The sequence below is a fragment of the Colossoma macropomum genome, unplaced genomic scaffold (genome assembly GCF_904425465.1).
Source record: "Colossoma macropomum unplaced genomic scaffold, Colossoma_macropomum, whole genome shotgun sequence".
In the NCBI taxonomy this organism is placed as follows: Eukaryota; Metazoa; Chordata; class Actinopteri; order Characiformes; family Serrasalmidae; genus Colossoma; species Colossoma macropomum.
In genome coordinates this window covers 23,659,159-23,671,547 of record NW_023494796.1, presented here as the reverse complement: position 1 = coordinate 23,671,547, position 12,389 = coordinate 23,659,159, and the positions used below count along the sequence as shown (strand labels likewise).

The following is a 12,389-nucleotide window of genomic DNA, read 5'->3' as shown; positions in this document are numbered from 1 at the left end:
CAGTCTGTAACTGTAGAACTACAAAGTGCACCTATTTTGGAAGAGGAGCTGATAAAATGGACAATGAGTGTAGAAACAAGGAGATGGTTTTAATGCTGTGGCCTATCAGTTTATATATCTGTATATAGCAATAGTAATAGCAAAAGTAGCTAACTGGGGAGGTGGAGCTAGGCAGAAATAAAGTAAACTAAATGATATCGAGAGAGAGAGAGAGAGAGAGAGTGAGAGAGAGACATTCATTAGATGCACATGTATTGTCTGGATTTCTGGATCTCCTGTCTAGTCCGACTGTGAGTAAAACTCCACAGAAAAAAAACGTTGGTAAGTTAAATTTCACAAACATTTACAGACACATACAAAATACTACAAGTTGCCATCACTGTGCAGTGTAGTTTGTCTCAGAAATGTAACAGCAAAAGCCTTTTTTTTTGGTTAAACAGCTAGGTTAGCTAGCTAGCTATCTAATTAGCAAGCTAATGCTAAAAATATTACTGTTGGCTGACTAGCTAATTAGTGTTTTTACCTACTGCGGTATCTAGCTAACCTTTTGATATCATTACCTTGTTTTGCCTTTGAGATCATAATACTTTGTTAGCTATACAAACAATGTAGCTACAAGGCAGGAGTTTCTCTCTGAGTGGCCAGTGAATAACCGTCCATTAAGCCTCCTTCCAGCATTAATGATTGAGTAGTGAAAATGATCTAATTGTACCAGATTCAGCTGGACTTCTCTTTTCTGTGGCTTCTACTCTCTTTCTGTCATGCACTCCCTTCCACACATCTGACCGTAGGATTCTCAAGTGTTCTGGCTTCAGATTCTTACAGTCTTAATAATGTACCACATAGACCAGACCAACCTAGCAAACTATGCTACTAAAAATCTCTCTACACAGCCATTTTATGTTGGTGAGGATTTGATTGCAGTCTGCCACAAGAGCATTAGTGAGGTCAGGTATGGATGTTGGATGATTTAGTTCTGGATCGCAAAGTACTTGTACACCAAAACGAGCTGGCTTTGGAACATATTTGTTTACCACAGTTTTCTTTTCTCTCTCTCTCTCTTTCTCCATATATATATATATATATATATATATATATATATATATATATATATATATATATATATATGTACACACACCCACACACATATACATATATTAATGATGGTTCTTCAGGGGTCCTTTAATGACTATATAGAACAAAGAACCATTTTCTTTGCGCAGTGGTTCTGTATATGGTGAAATGATTCCTTAGACTGATGGAGAATGTGTTTCATATTGCTGCTGTTAGCCTCATATTTTTCAGTTTTTGACATAATTTGAAAATGTATGTTGCCCTTTACATTGTGTGTATAACGTGCCAGAAGGATTCAGACGCTTGCAGTTAAAAGGAGAAAAAGAGGCTTTACTGTTCACAATCCAGGTTCATGGTCAATAAACAGGCATAGGTCAAATCCAAAAAAGACATCCAACACAAAAAGACAAACATAACAGAAGGCAGTAAGTCCAAAAAGTGTCAGGCAAAAGACAGAGTCAAAAAACAGGCAAAATATGGTCATACACAGGAAAGATAATATGCGTAGAAGAACGCTCAGCAGATCAAGAAAGATATAATACCTCAGCGTTGATTGGAGCATGAGGGAAGGTCAGGAGTCGTGTGAGTCATGTGATCTCCCAGAGGATTCTGGGAGATGGAGTTAAAGTGTCGCTCAGAGCTGGTAGGATGCGTGACATTGTGTAAATTTAATGGAGAATGGACCAAATTAAATGGCCCAAAATGACTTGCGACAAAGTCTGGTTCCATCGACTTGCATTAAAAATAAAGTAGGTTTTTTTTCCCTATAAAGTTACCATTTTGGAGATATGACGTTTTCTTCTGGCAACAGCAATATAGTTCCATATATATAGGTTTTTTAGAAAATCTTCTATATAGAACCATAACACCAAAATGGGTTCATCTGTTGTTACAAGCTTGACACTAAAACAATAAGAGAACCCTTTTTAGTGCTATTTAGAGCCATTTTCAAAAGGTTCGATATAAAACTAGGGGTACGTCGATTCGATACTCAGTATCAGTATCAGAGTCGATTCTGGCCAAAAAGTATGTTCCAATGTGATCTGTCAGTCTAAACTATCCCGTAAATATTAACTTAACTTTGAGTGAGAGGGCTGTCAACAAATATTCTAAATTCGATTATATAGTTGAATTGGGAAAAAAGTCATTCGGTTGTGAAAATTAGTATTAGAAAAAAAGCAGCATTACCACGACTGTCTGCCTCGCGAGCTCTCGCATGACTCAGGACTGCTGCACTGAATGCACTGCACAACAGTCAGGAGTCACAAACTTTTATGATTTAAAGTGAAACGAGCGAATATCTCAACAGCTGTGTGGTAATGATGGCAGAGAGTTCACAACCTGACTCAGAGAGAGAGATCTGCGCTTAGAGCAGTCTAAAAAGCTCCGTATGGAAACACTTCCGAACAGAATTTATAGGGCAGTAGAGGGTACATCTCGAAAATATGCACTCAAATACACCTAATTCAGTTCCTCCTCAGGTTCACGTTTCCCCTAACAAAGCATGGTCGCAAGTGCACATTAAACAACTGAAACAATGGAAGAGAAATGGGTCAAAAGTCTTCAGGGGTAATAGCCTGGAGTTTCCATAAAAATGCCATGTCTACCGTACTGTGTTCCACTGTACATTAATATACTGGAAACACTGTTATTTTTATTTTATATAAGTTATTGTTCTACATTGGAACCCCTTATATAGAACCATATTCAACATAATCTCCATCAATCTGAAGAATCATTTTACCATGTAAAGAACCGTTTAAGCATGCAAAGAGTTTTGTTCATGGTTCTGTGCAGAACTGTTGCCTTTGCTAAAGGAGGAGTGTCTTTAAGAGTGTAGAATAAGATACTGCAGACATTCACATTTAATACACTGCACCTGCAGGTTTTTAGTTGGATTTTGTGTTCGTGGGCAAAAGTGCACAATTTTGCTGGAGCGGTTCTGAAAATATTCTGACCAATTACTGAGCCACTGATTGCTCGTTTGCACAGAAATGAACTGAAATGAAATGTTGTGAATCCCGACAGGTCATTTTCTTTCATTTTTATTTGAAAAAGAATTTTGGTGCGACATTGACCCATAATGACCCATTTTGCCTTTGTAAAATCCAATCCCAGAGTAGTTGGTGAGCATGCACGTCCACGTTGGTTAGTAAAATAGTTTTGTGTGCCGCCATATCATATCACTATGTAAAAGAATCACTGTGCTAGTAGTGGGCGATATACCAGTTTATCCAGTATTCCAGTTGAAATTTGAATTCTGTCATAAACTTTATACGGGTATGTCATGAATAAGCAACAAATACTGCATTGACAAACAGTACAAAACATGCTAACTGTAGTCAGAGATGATGCCTTTTGACCCGTGTTTCAAGTAAAAATGAAAGCGCAGCAGTCCCTCGATAACCTCCTGCTGTGTAGTGAGTTGCATAAAAGTCAAATAACTTGAGAAATTTAGATGACAAACAGAGTGGGGGATCTAAAAAATGTTATCAAGGGTGGCAAAGGGGTGGTGGGGAGTTTCAGCAGTGTGGGGTCGGGGTGGGGGGGTGGAGAGATGATAGGGGACTGGAGAGATGTCAAATATGGCATAACCTAGAATAATAAGCCACTTTTCCTAGAATAGCCACAGTTAACCTACAGAAATACTGTATGTAAGCATCTGAAATTGTTAGATGGTGAAAAACTAATATATCGCTGCTGTCGGACCAAAACCTCGTATCTCCAAGAATGGTCACTTTACAGGAGAAGGAAAAAACCTTTCAATGTAGCTCAATGGAACCAGACTTTTTTCCAAGTAATTTAAGGCCGTTTCTTTTGGTCCGTTCATCATGAGATTTACACACAATATAAATGACAGTAGGCATTTTCAAATTATGTCAAAAACTGAAAAACAACAAAAATGGAGATACTAAGTTTTCTTCTGATAGCAGCGATATACAACACATTCTCCATCAGTCTAACGAATCATTTCACCATATACAGAACCACTGTGCAAAGAAAATGGTTCTTTGTTCTATATAGTCATTAAAGGACCCCTGAAGAACCATCATTCATATATATACATACACACACACACACACACTAAAAGTCCAAATGTATCCATATTAGAAAACTGTGGTAAACAAATATGTTCCAAAGCCAGCTCGTTTTGGTGAACAAGTACTTTGCGATCCAGAACTAAATCATCCAACATCCATACCTGACCTCACTAATGCTTTTGTGGCAGATTGCAATCAAATCCTCACCAACATAAAGTGGCTAGTGTGCAGAGAGATTTTAGTAGTATAGTTTGCAGTTTGCTAGGTAGATTAAAAATGGAGATACAAGGTTTTGATCCGACAGCAGCGACACACACACACACAGGGTAGGTACAATATACAACCCTATTTCCAAAAATAAATAAAAACTTGATTGAAACTGAGAAATTGTATGTTTTTTTTTATGGCCCATTATGAATTTGATGCCAGCAACACATTTATTATGTTATTAACACCTGTGTTTCTTGATTGATCTATAATCCATACATTCATACACCCATTTCCAGCACCTCACACTCATTTCTGCTTTAAAACACACCCACTTTCAGTCTGTAATTCAAAAGAAGTATTGTAAAAAAGTATAGTTTAGGCATCTGTATTGAATTTAAGATATTCTATCAGTATCCACATCTCAAAAAATTAAAGATATCCAGTCTTATGTGTGAAACAGGCCTTTTTATCGATTTGCTTCAGGGTCGAGTATGTTCCTATTCATGTATTTGCTTGCTTGACACAAGCAAATCAAAAATCTATTAGATCGAGTTCTTCATGTCAAAGTAAATGCAACATCCTGAGAAATCATTTTATTACAGAGGAAAAGTTGATTAAGAGGACAGAAAAAAGGCTTTTTTTGCCTCACCACTAAAGGGTTAAACCCCGAGGAAGATCTCCCGCAGGCTGTTTATCCACAGCATCACCCGCCACATAAATAATAAGCCCTATGTTGGGAAGCTGAGTGTTCCAAGCCGCCTGCACTCTTGTTGGGCCCCTAGAGGGGTCTATTGCAGCAAACACTGATCGCTAGATCATTGCCAGATCATTTAACGCTGCCGCTTGTTTACCAATTAAAGCTTCGGCTCTGATTGCAAGGAACGTTTCAGAGGTGTAAGGTCTCGTGTAGCAGCTTAATCATGGTTGCGAAGTGCATTTGCAGGTGTTCAGGTCCTAGATTGTCTGTTACGAATGTGGCAAACCTTATTAGACTGGACTGTTTTATTATTAGACTGGACTTTTTATAGAGATTAATTGCTGTAGCTGGTAAAAGTTTAAGGAATGTTATTTTCTCATTGAGTTCTGCAGTCCAGGCCAGTGTTCTGGAGGTAATGATTACAAGTGAAGGTACCATAATCACTGTCAAATGGAAGATGTTGCGGAGGGGTCTAATTGGTAGAGAAGTGCATAATGTAATATGCTCGGCTCGTGGCTTTTTTTTCACTTAAAATGTTTGTGTGGTTTTATGTACCAAAATTCATAATAGTTCATAATATTCATAATAGACAGCCACATTAACTATACCTACTTTGTATCTATGCTCATTGTCTATTTTATCAGCTCCACTTACTATATAGGTGCACTTTGTAGTTCTACAATTACAGACTGTAGTCCATCTGTTTCTCTGCATACTTTGTTAGCCCCCTTTTACCCTGTTCTTAAGTGGTCAGGACCACCACAGAGCCAGTATTATTTGGTTGGTGGATCATTCTCAGCACTGCAGTGACACTGACATATAGTGGTTAGTGTGTGTTGTGCTGGTATGAGTGGATCAGACACACTCACTGTCCACGCTATTAGACACTCCTACCTTGTCAGTCCACCTTGTAGATGTAAAGTCAGAGACGATAGCTCATCTGCTGCTGCACAGTTTGTGTTGGTCATCCTCTAGTCCTTCATCAGTGGTCACAGGACGCTGCCCACAGGACGCTGTTGGCTGGATATTTTTGATTGGTGGACTATTCTCAGTCCAGCAGTGACACTGAGGTGTTTAAAAACTCCAGCAGCACTGCTGTGTCTGATCCACTCAGACCAGCGCAACACACACTAACACCACCACCACATCATTGTTACTGCAGTGCTGAGAATGATCCACCACCTAAATAATACCTGCTCTCTGGGTCCTGTGGGGGTCCTAAACATGGAAGAACAGGGTGAAAGGGGACAGTGAATGTAGAGTGTACACTGATTATCTACCCCTCCGTCTATCTATCTATCTATCTATTAATTTGTGAATGTGCGACGCTAAACTGCAGAATGAGTGGTCATAAGTAAATTTGTACATGCTCGTGACATCACAACGATGATTAATGATGATAAGGTATATTTAAAATGACTTGTTATTGCATTTTTGTTCCCATATATGGTTTGTGTGGACTCGAGGGTGATCAGCACGTTTTTGAAACATAATAGCGCCTACATACTGCACCAAACGTTTCTATGCTGGGGCCCTTTAAACATCTCTTTATTCAGCAAAAGCAAGTTGCAGTATTGTCCTTCTTTGGTCTGGGTCCTTGGTACATTGGTAAAGGGCCTTTGGTCTAAAAATCTCTAGAGTGCTTGCGGCAGGTGTAGCAGTAGAAGAAAAAGATGAAGGGACACAATGCAGAGATGGAATGTACTATAATGGTGCCTGCCATCTAGCTTGGAATGGCTGTCCCAGAACAACTTTTTTCCTCTTGTCATTTTTAAGGGCATTTGTAGCTATTTCAGAGAGAACAGTGTGGTGCTGTTTACTGGGGGTGTGCAAAAAATGAGAACTCCATTAATCTGTCTGTCTCTCTCTCTTTCTTTCTCTCTCTCGTAGCTGCGGTTGGTAATTGAGCTGGTGTGGCCGCTGTTTCTTTTCTTCATTTTGGTCTGGGTGAGATCTACCAACCAGCCCACCTACAAAGGCCAGTGTAAGTAGAGCTCAGCTTCTGTCTGCTTCTAATAACAGTGAAAACCTCTTTTACATAGTGCTTTTGGTTCTCACAGAGCACAGGATGTTTGAAAAAAGATTACTTACAATTCATTGTAGCCGATTAACAAAAAATACAAAAGCAGAGAAAACCCAGAGAGATAGCAGGTGGAGTTAGACTCTTTGATACATCTGTTCTCTGTGTAAACTCATCAGTGCTCTTAAAGCAATGGTATTGGCCAAAAAATCTAATGGACTTCATTTTCTCCTTTACCTCAAATGTAGTTGATCAGCCGAGACACGATTGGTGTCTGAAGTTACCTGCTTTTGTTCATTTCAGATTACTTAACAACTTGAAATGGTTTTAGGCAAGTGTGTAATATCCAATTGTATGCAAAACGTTGGGAGCCCCTGGTTACATTTCAGTTAAAACATCCTCTACAGAGAACACACTTCTGCACATTTTAAAGCACAGTTACTGTTTATTTGCTGAATTAAAGAAATGAATGATAGAATGTGGCATGTGCAGAAGTTATGGCATATTTTGCACTGTATGTTTTTTTTCTAATATATTAAACTCAACAAAATAAAGGAGAAAAACATTTGTTGACTGTAGAGAATGTGTTAACTTATTTTCATTTAGAAAATAAACAAAACATGTTCATTTGACTGGGGTTGTTTAAACTTTTTAACACTACTGTAGGTACGCTGATCATTAGCGAAAACTAAAGCAGTAACTTCAAACAGGAAACAAGTCTCCTCCTAAGCCAGTCACCTACCTTTAGCTTAAAGACAAAACTGAGTTAATTTTTTTAAACTGTCACCTTCAGAAATCTTTTTCTATATTTTTTAACAGTATAGAATCACTTGCCACAACAATTTTTAAAATTTTATGTACAATAATTATTACAAACTCATCACCGAAAGTATTTTAGTATTTAGTATTTTTTTTTGTTCAATGTTTAAAAAATCTGTAAACAATAAAGTGAATAAAATGTTAAACATTATACTGTAATTATCTGTGTACATTTTTGCCAAGTTATCTGCCTCAATATTGGATCTCCACTTTTGGAATATGAAAAGTTCTGGATATGAATTTTACTAAGACTTCATTCTCAATGCTGTACAGCTGTCACAGTGATTTTAGAGTCTTCTGTGGCTCTGTTCGTTATGCTGGACACATCTAACATTTCATAATTTTAAGATGTGAAGCCTTTCATGAAACTGGCTTGTAACTCACTCACTCATGTTTAGCAGGCTGGATATTTTCCACAAGGGGGGGCACTATCAGCACTCAAATAGCGTTTGGTGCCTCACGTCAATGATCTTGTGTGCTCTTTGCTAGTGTCCTACTAAAGCCATGAAGTTGTACAGGACAAGAATTTAAGATTCATTTTATACATGTATTTAAACCACCAACCAAATTGGTTTTATATTATTTAAGTCAATAATTGCAAATATGGATTTCCTACTTTTGAAGGATAATGTACATTCCTCAAAAGCCAGTGTCTCTCCCTCCTGACGCAGGCCATTACCCCAACAAGCCAATGCCCTCAGCAGGAGTGTTGCCATGGTTACAGGGCATGGTATGCAACATCCAGAACCCATGCGTCAGTCAGCCGACGCCGGGAGAAACACCTGGACAGGTCAACAACTTCAACAACTCGATGTGAGTAGCAGGGTTTTCTTTTTCTCCTCTTTAATGTTATTCACAGAAAGTTTTGATGTTAGATCAGGGATGAAACTCAGAGGATTATGACAAGAGAGAGCTTCAATTTAACCAGATAACATAAGCCAGAGGCTAAGCTTGTGCGATAGTGCTTACCTCCTTTTCTTTTAAATGGTCTTGATGAAGCTAACTTATAAAATATATGTCATTCAAGGAGCTCTTCTTCTTTTCTTGCCACTGGTGTTGAGCGTATGGCGTCTTATAATTATCTTCATTGTTATATAGAGAAAATAGGTACTTCCTTGAGTGGATATCCACACACACAGACAGGAAAACAGTCATTCAGAGCGCTGCAAGAGAAGCAGTTCTGTTCTGCAGTTCTTCTTCGAGAAAAGAGACAAATCTTAAATATTACGAAACTGGATCTCAAGCATTTATTGTATACTTGGTAACATCCTTTGTTGTTGAATATGTTTTGTTTGTTATTTTGTCATTTATTCTTATTTAGTCTCGCAAAGGCTCTGATTGAGGTGCAGTCTCTCCTGGCTGACTCCACCCTCCTCTCCAACCTCAAACTGCTGTCTGGTGACATTAACCAATGGTCCTCTATCCTTCAGAGTTCCAACCCAGTCAACGGTAAGGAAGAGCAAGGCAGTCGTCTTTCATTCTACAGGACAGCAGGGCAATTTCACAGGAAGGCATGTCCTCCATAAAAGCGTCCTATTCATGAATTCAATATCAAAGGTCCGCATTTAACGGATTTTTTCTTTATTCGAGAAGATGAAAGGAGAAACATTTTGGCCGACGGCGTTTGTCACTGCTGGACAAAACTTTCCAGTAAAATCTATTTCGCGCTGGTCTTTTGGTTGTGATTTATTAGCTTCGACAACTACCAAGCACTTACATCACTCACTGCCTATATGCCAGAAATCAGCCACCAAGTATGAGTCAGCAGAAGTAACAGTGAACATGCAGAATGCCACACACCAGCGAGCGGCATAATAACTAAATAACTAAATAAATAAATAAATAAATATGATAATTGTGAATCCTTTCTATCTAAATTACTCACTGGCCACTTTATTGGAAACACCTTGTCGCTCCACCTTGCTGGCATACAGTTAGAGCCCATTTGTAGATGTACAGCTTGTGCCATCTTCACCAGTGTTTCTGACCACAGAGCATCTCTGTGGGTGGTGGACCACTCTTAACCTCAAAACCGCTGCACCTGCTGTACACTCGTACCAGCTCCACCTGCACTGCCCTGCGTCTACCATGTTAGTGTCACTGCTGACTTCTGAGAATGGTCCTCCACACATTTAACAACCATGGTCCTGTATTCAGGAACTGACCAAGGATAAGTGGGGTAGACAAACTGTACAGTAGAGGTCTAGATGTTGGAACAGATTTTTAGTACTGCCTAGTAAATGGTACAAAGTACAAAGCAGATGTTTCTAATTAGTTGGCCAGTAAATGGATGTAGAAGGGAGAGTTTTTCTCTGTTAGAATCACAGTGCTTTTGTAGTTTTTGCTGAGTCATGTTTGTATAAGACGTCATTTTGTGACGTCACCAAAAGAGCCCAGCGGCCTTCACGAACAGAAGAAAAGCCAGGAGAGTAATAACCCCCGCCTCGGCCCGCAGCAGGCTAATTTATGAAGTCATTTTTGATCTGGAGTGGCAGACCGTTTATCCTTCTGTTCTGCTGTGTTCGTTAGGCTAATTTAGTCTAATGATATTCAGATTTCTCAGAGAACTCATTTGCGAATAGGCAGAAAGGGTCCGCATTGTTGGACTCCCGGCAAGCACTCCAGGTTGGATTTGCATTCTCGAGGTCGTGAGCTCGTAATTTACAAGATTAAATTCATCAGGAGATCTGAGAGCGCATAATTAACGAGTGCCGGTGTCTGCGACACTGCGACAGGGGAAACTGGCCAATGGGAGTGGAGAGAAAGACGGAAGCAACCAGTCAGTTGGAGGTGAGAGAGAGCAATAGAGGGAGAGAGGTGATGCTGCGGGGAGCTTCTTCAGATGATTAAAGGCTGAGGTGATGGCTTCAATCTAGCTCCAAACAGTTCACACGGGGGCCACCGAATGTGTGTGTGTGCTAGAGACATGTCGACCTCCTGTTCATTCCAGCTGATGGAACTGTTCCGCTGATAATGGGGCCGGGATATTATCTGCAGTAATGCAAACACTAATTACTCCTCCACCACATCCAATAGCGGCCTTTACCCATCTCACAGCGCAGCTCTCATTAGCACCGCGCTGCATGTGTGTGTTATTACTTTAGCCAGGTGACATTTTCAACAGCTATATGTTAAAGCCAAAACGTCTTTATCTGCATATCTGTCAGAGACTCCATCTATCCGGCTGTTTTCAGTTTATACAATGTGTATGCTCGGATCAAATGTGAAATGAAAGGCCTAATTGGCTTTTAGTGTTGTGGAGGGCTGTGTAAACTTATCGACACAGCAACGTCTTGAACAAACTTGTGATATTTTGTGAGACAAGCTCACTGCAATATTCCTACAATGACTCACAGCTCAGTCGGGGGAAGATCATTTTCTTATGTTGCTCTGAAACAATTGCATTCCAGAGAACACCAGGAATGCAAACTCTGTAGGTGTTTTTAAATCCAGATTAGATTAAAACTAGCATATGGGGTGTCACATGACCTGGGACGGAGAAGGCCACCTAAAAAATTTGCTCTGCTCTAAATGAAGCTGTTTTGTTTGATTTTCCTTCAGATGACATTTTCAGAAGGGTTCCTGTCGTGTGCAAGTATATCACACACTCAGAGCAATATTTATTTATTTATTTATCGATTTATTGTGGGGGCCAAATGTCCTCATGAAGATTCTGATGTTGTAGCGACATTTGGTTCCTGCAACAAGAGATTGAACATGCATACATGTGCATATAAATATATATATACAAGCCACAGGAAATGTGTGAGGGGGAGAAACACCTATATGATAAAGCTAATTTATGCAAGCAGTCCTGGGGGTTCTAAAAGTATGTTACAGCTAGGCTCACCATGATTCACATTAACATTTTTTGGTCGTTCTAGATTCTGGCCATTTCAGACATCTGAAGCTTGTAAATGGCATTGCATGTGTTTTATTTGAAGCTTGTAACATGCATTAAAATTAATGTTTTATTCACACGAAGTTCGGCTCACTTATTCTAATTCAAAACATGATTGGCTGATTCTGGTGTCAGTTTCTAATTATGTCAGTGGTTAATTTGTCAGGTTAGGCCTTCAGCTCCTGACATGCTAACCAATGGGAGAGCTCACTTGGCTGTATCTATTTAGATACCAAATTGGATCATTTTCTGGTAGCCATTGTAAGATTTCCAACCACAACTTAACAATGAAATAAAAATAAATACATAACTACAATAACTTCAGAGTTTAAATACAACAAACATGATGCTATTAAATGAAAGACTGCTAATACCATTGAAGTCAAGTCAATGTTTAGTTAAATGGTGCTTTTTTTTATATAGCACTTTTTATAGCATTGTCACAAAACAGCTTTACAGAAAATCTGTGTTGAAGCCCCAATGCCAAAGCCGACAGTGGCAAGGAAAAACTCCCTAACAGCAGGAGGAAGAAACCTTGAGAAGAACCAAGACCCAAAAGGGAAATCCATCCTCCCGTCTGGTCAACACTAAATAGCAAAACTAAAACACAATAAGAACAAAATGAAC

General features: G+C 39.2%; 1 protein-coding gene across 3 annotated transcripts in view; it reads left to right on the top strand.

The window, feature by feature from the left end:
- LOC118816660 (phospholipid-transporting ATPase ABCA1-like) overlaps positions 1 to 12,389 on the top strand; it is a 249,179-nt gene that overhangs the window by 27,080 nt on the left and 209,710 nt on the right. For all 3 annotated transcript variants that reach the window (XM_036583170.1, XM_036583169.1, XM_036583168.1), the window contains 3 exons: positions 6,913 to 7,006; positions 8,533 to 8,674; positions 9,183 to 9,310. In XM_036583170.1, coding sequence (XP_036439063.1) covers positions 8,553 to 8,674; positions 9,183 to 9,310 — 250 coding nt within the window. In that variant the 5' untranslated portion in view covers positions 6,913 to 7,006; positions 8,533 to 8,552. The remainder of the gene's footprint in view (positions 1 to 6,912; positions 7,007 to 8,532; positions 8,675 to 9,182; positions 9,311 to 12,389) is intronic.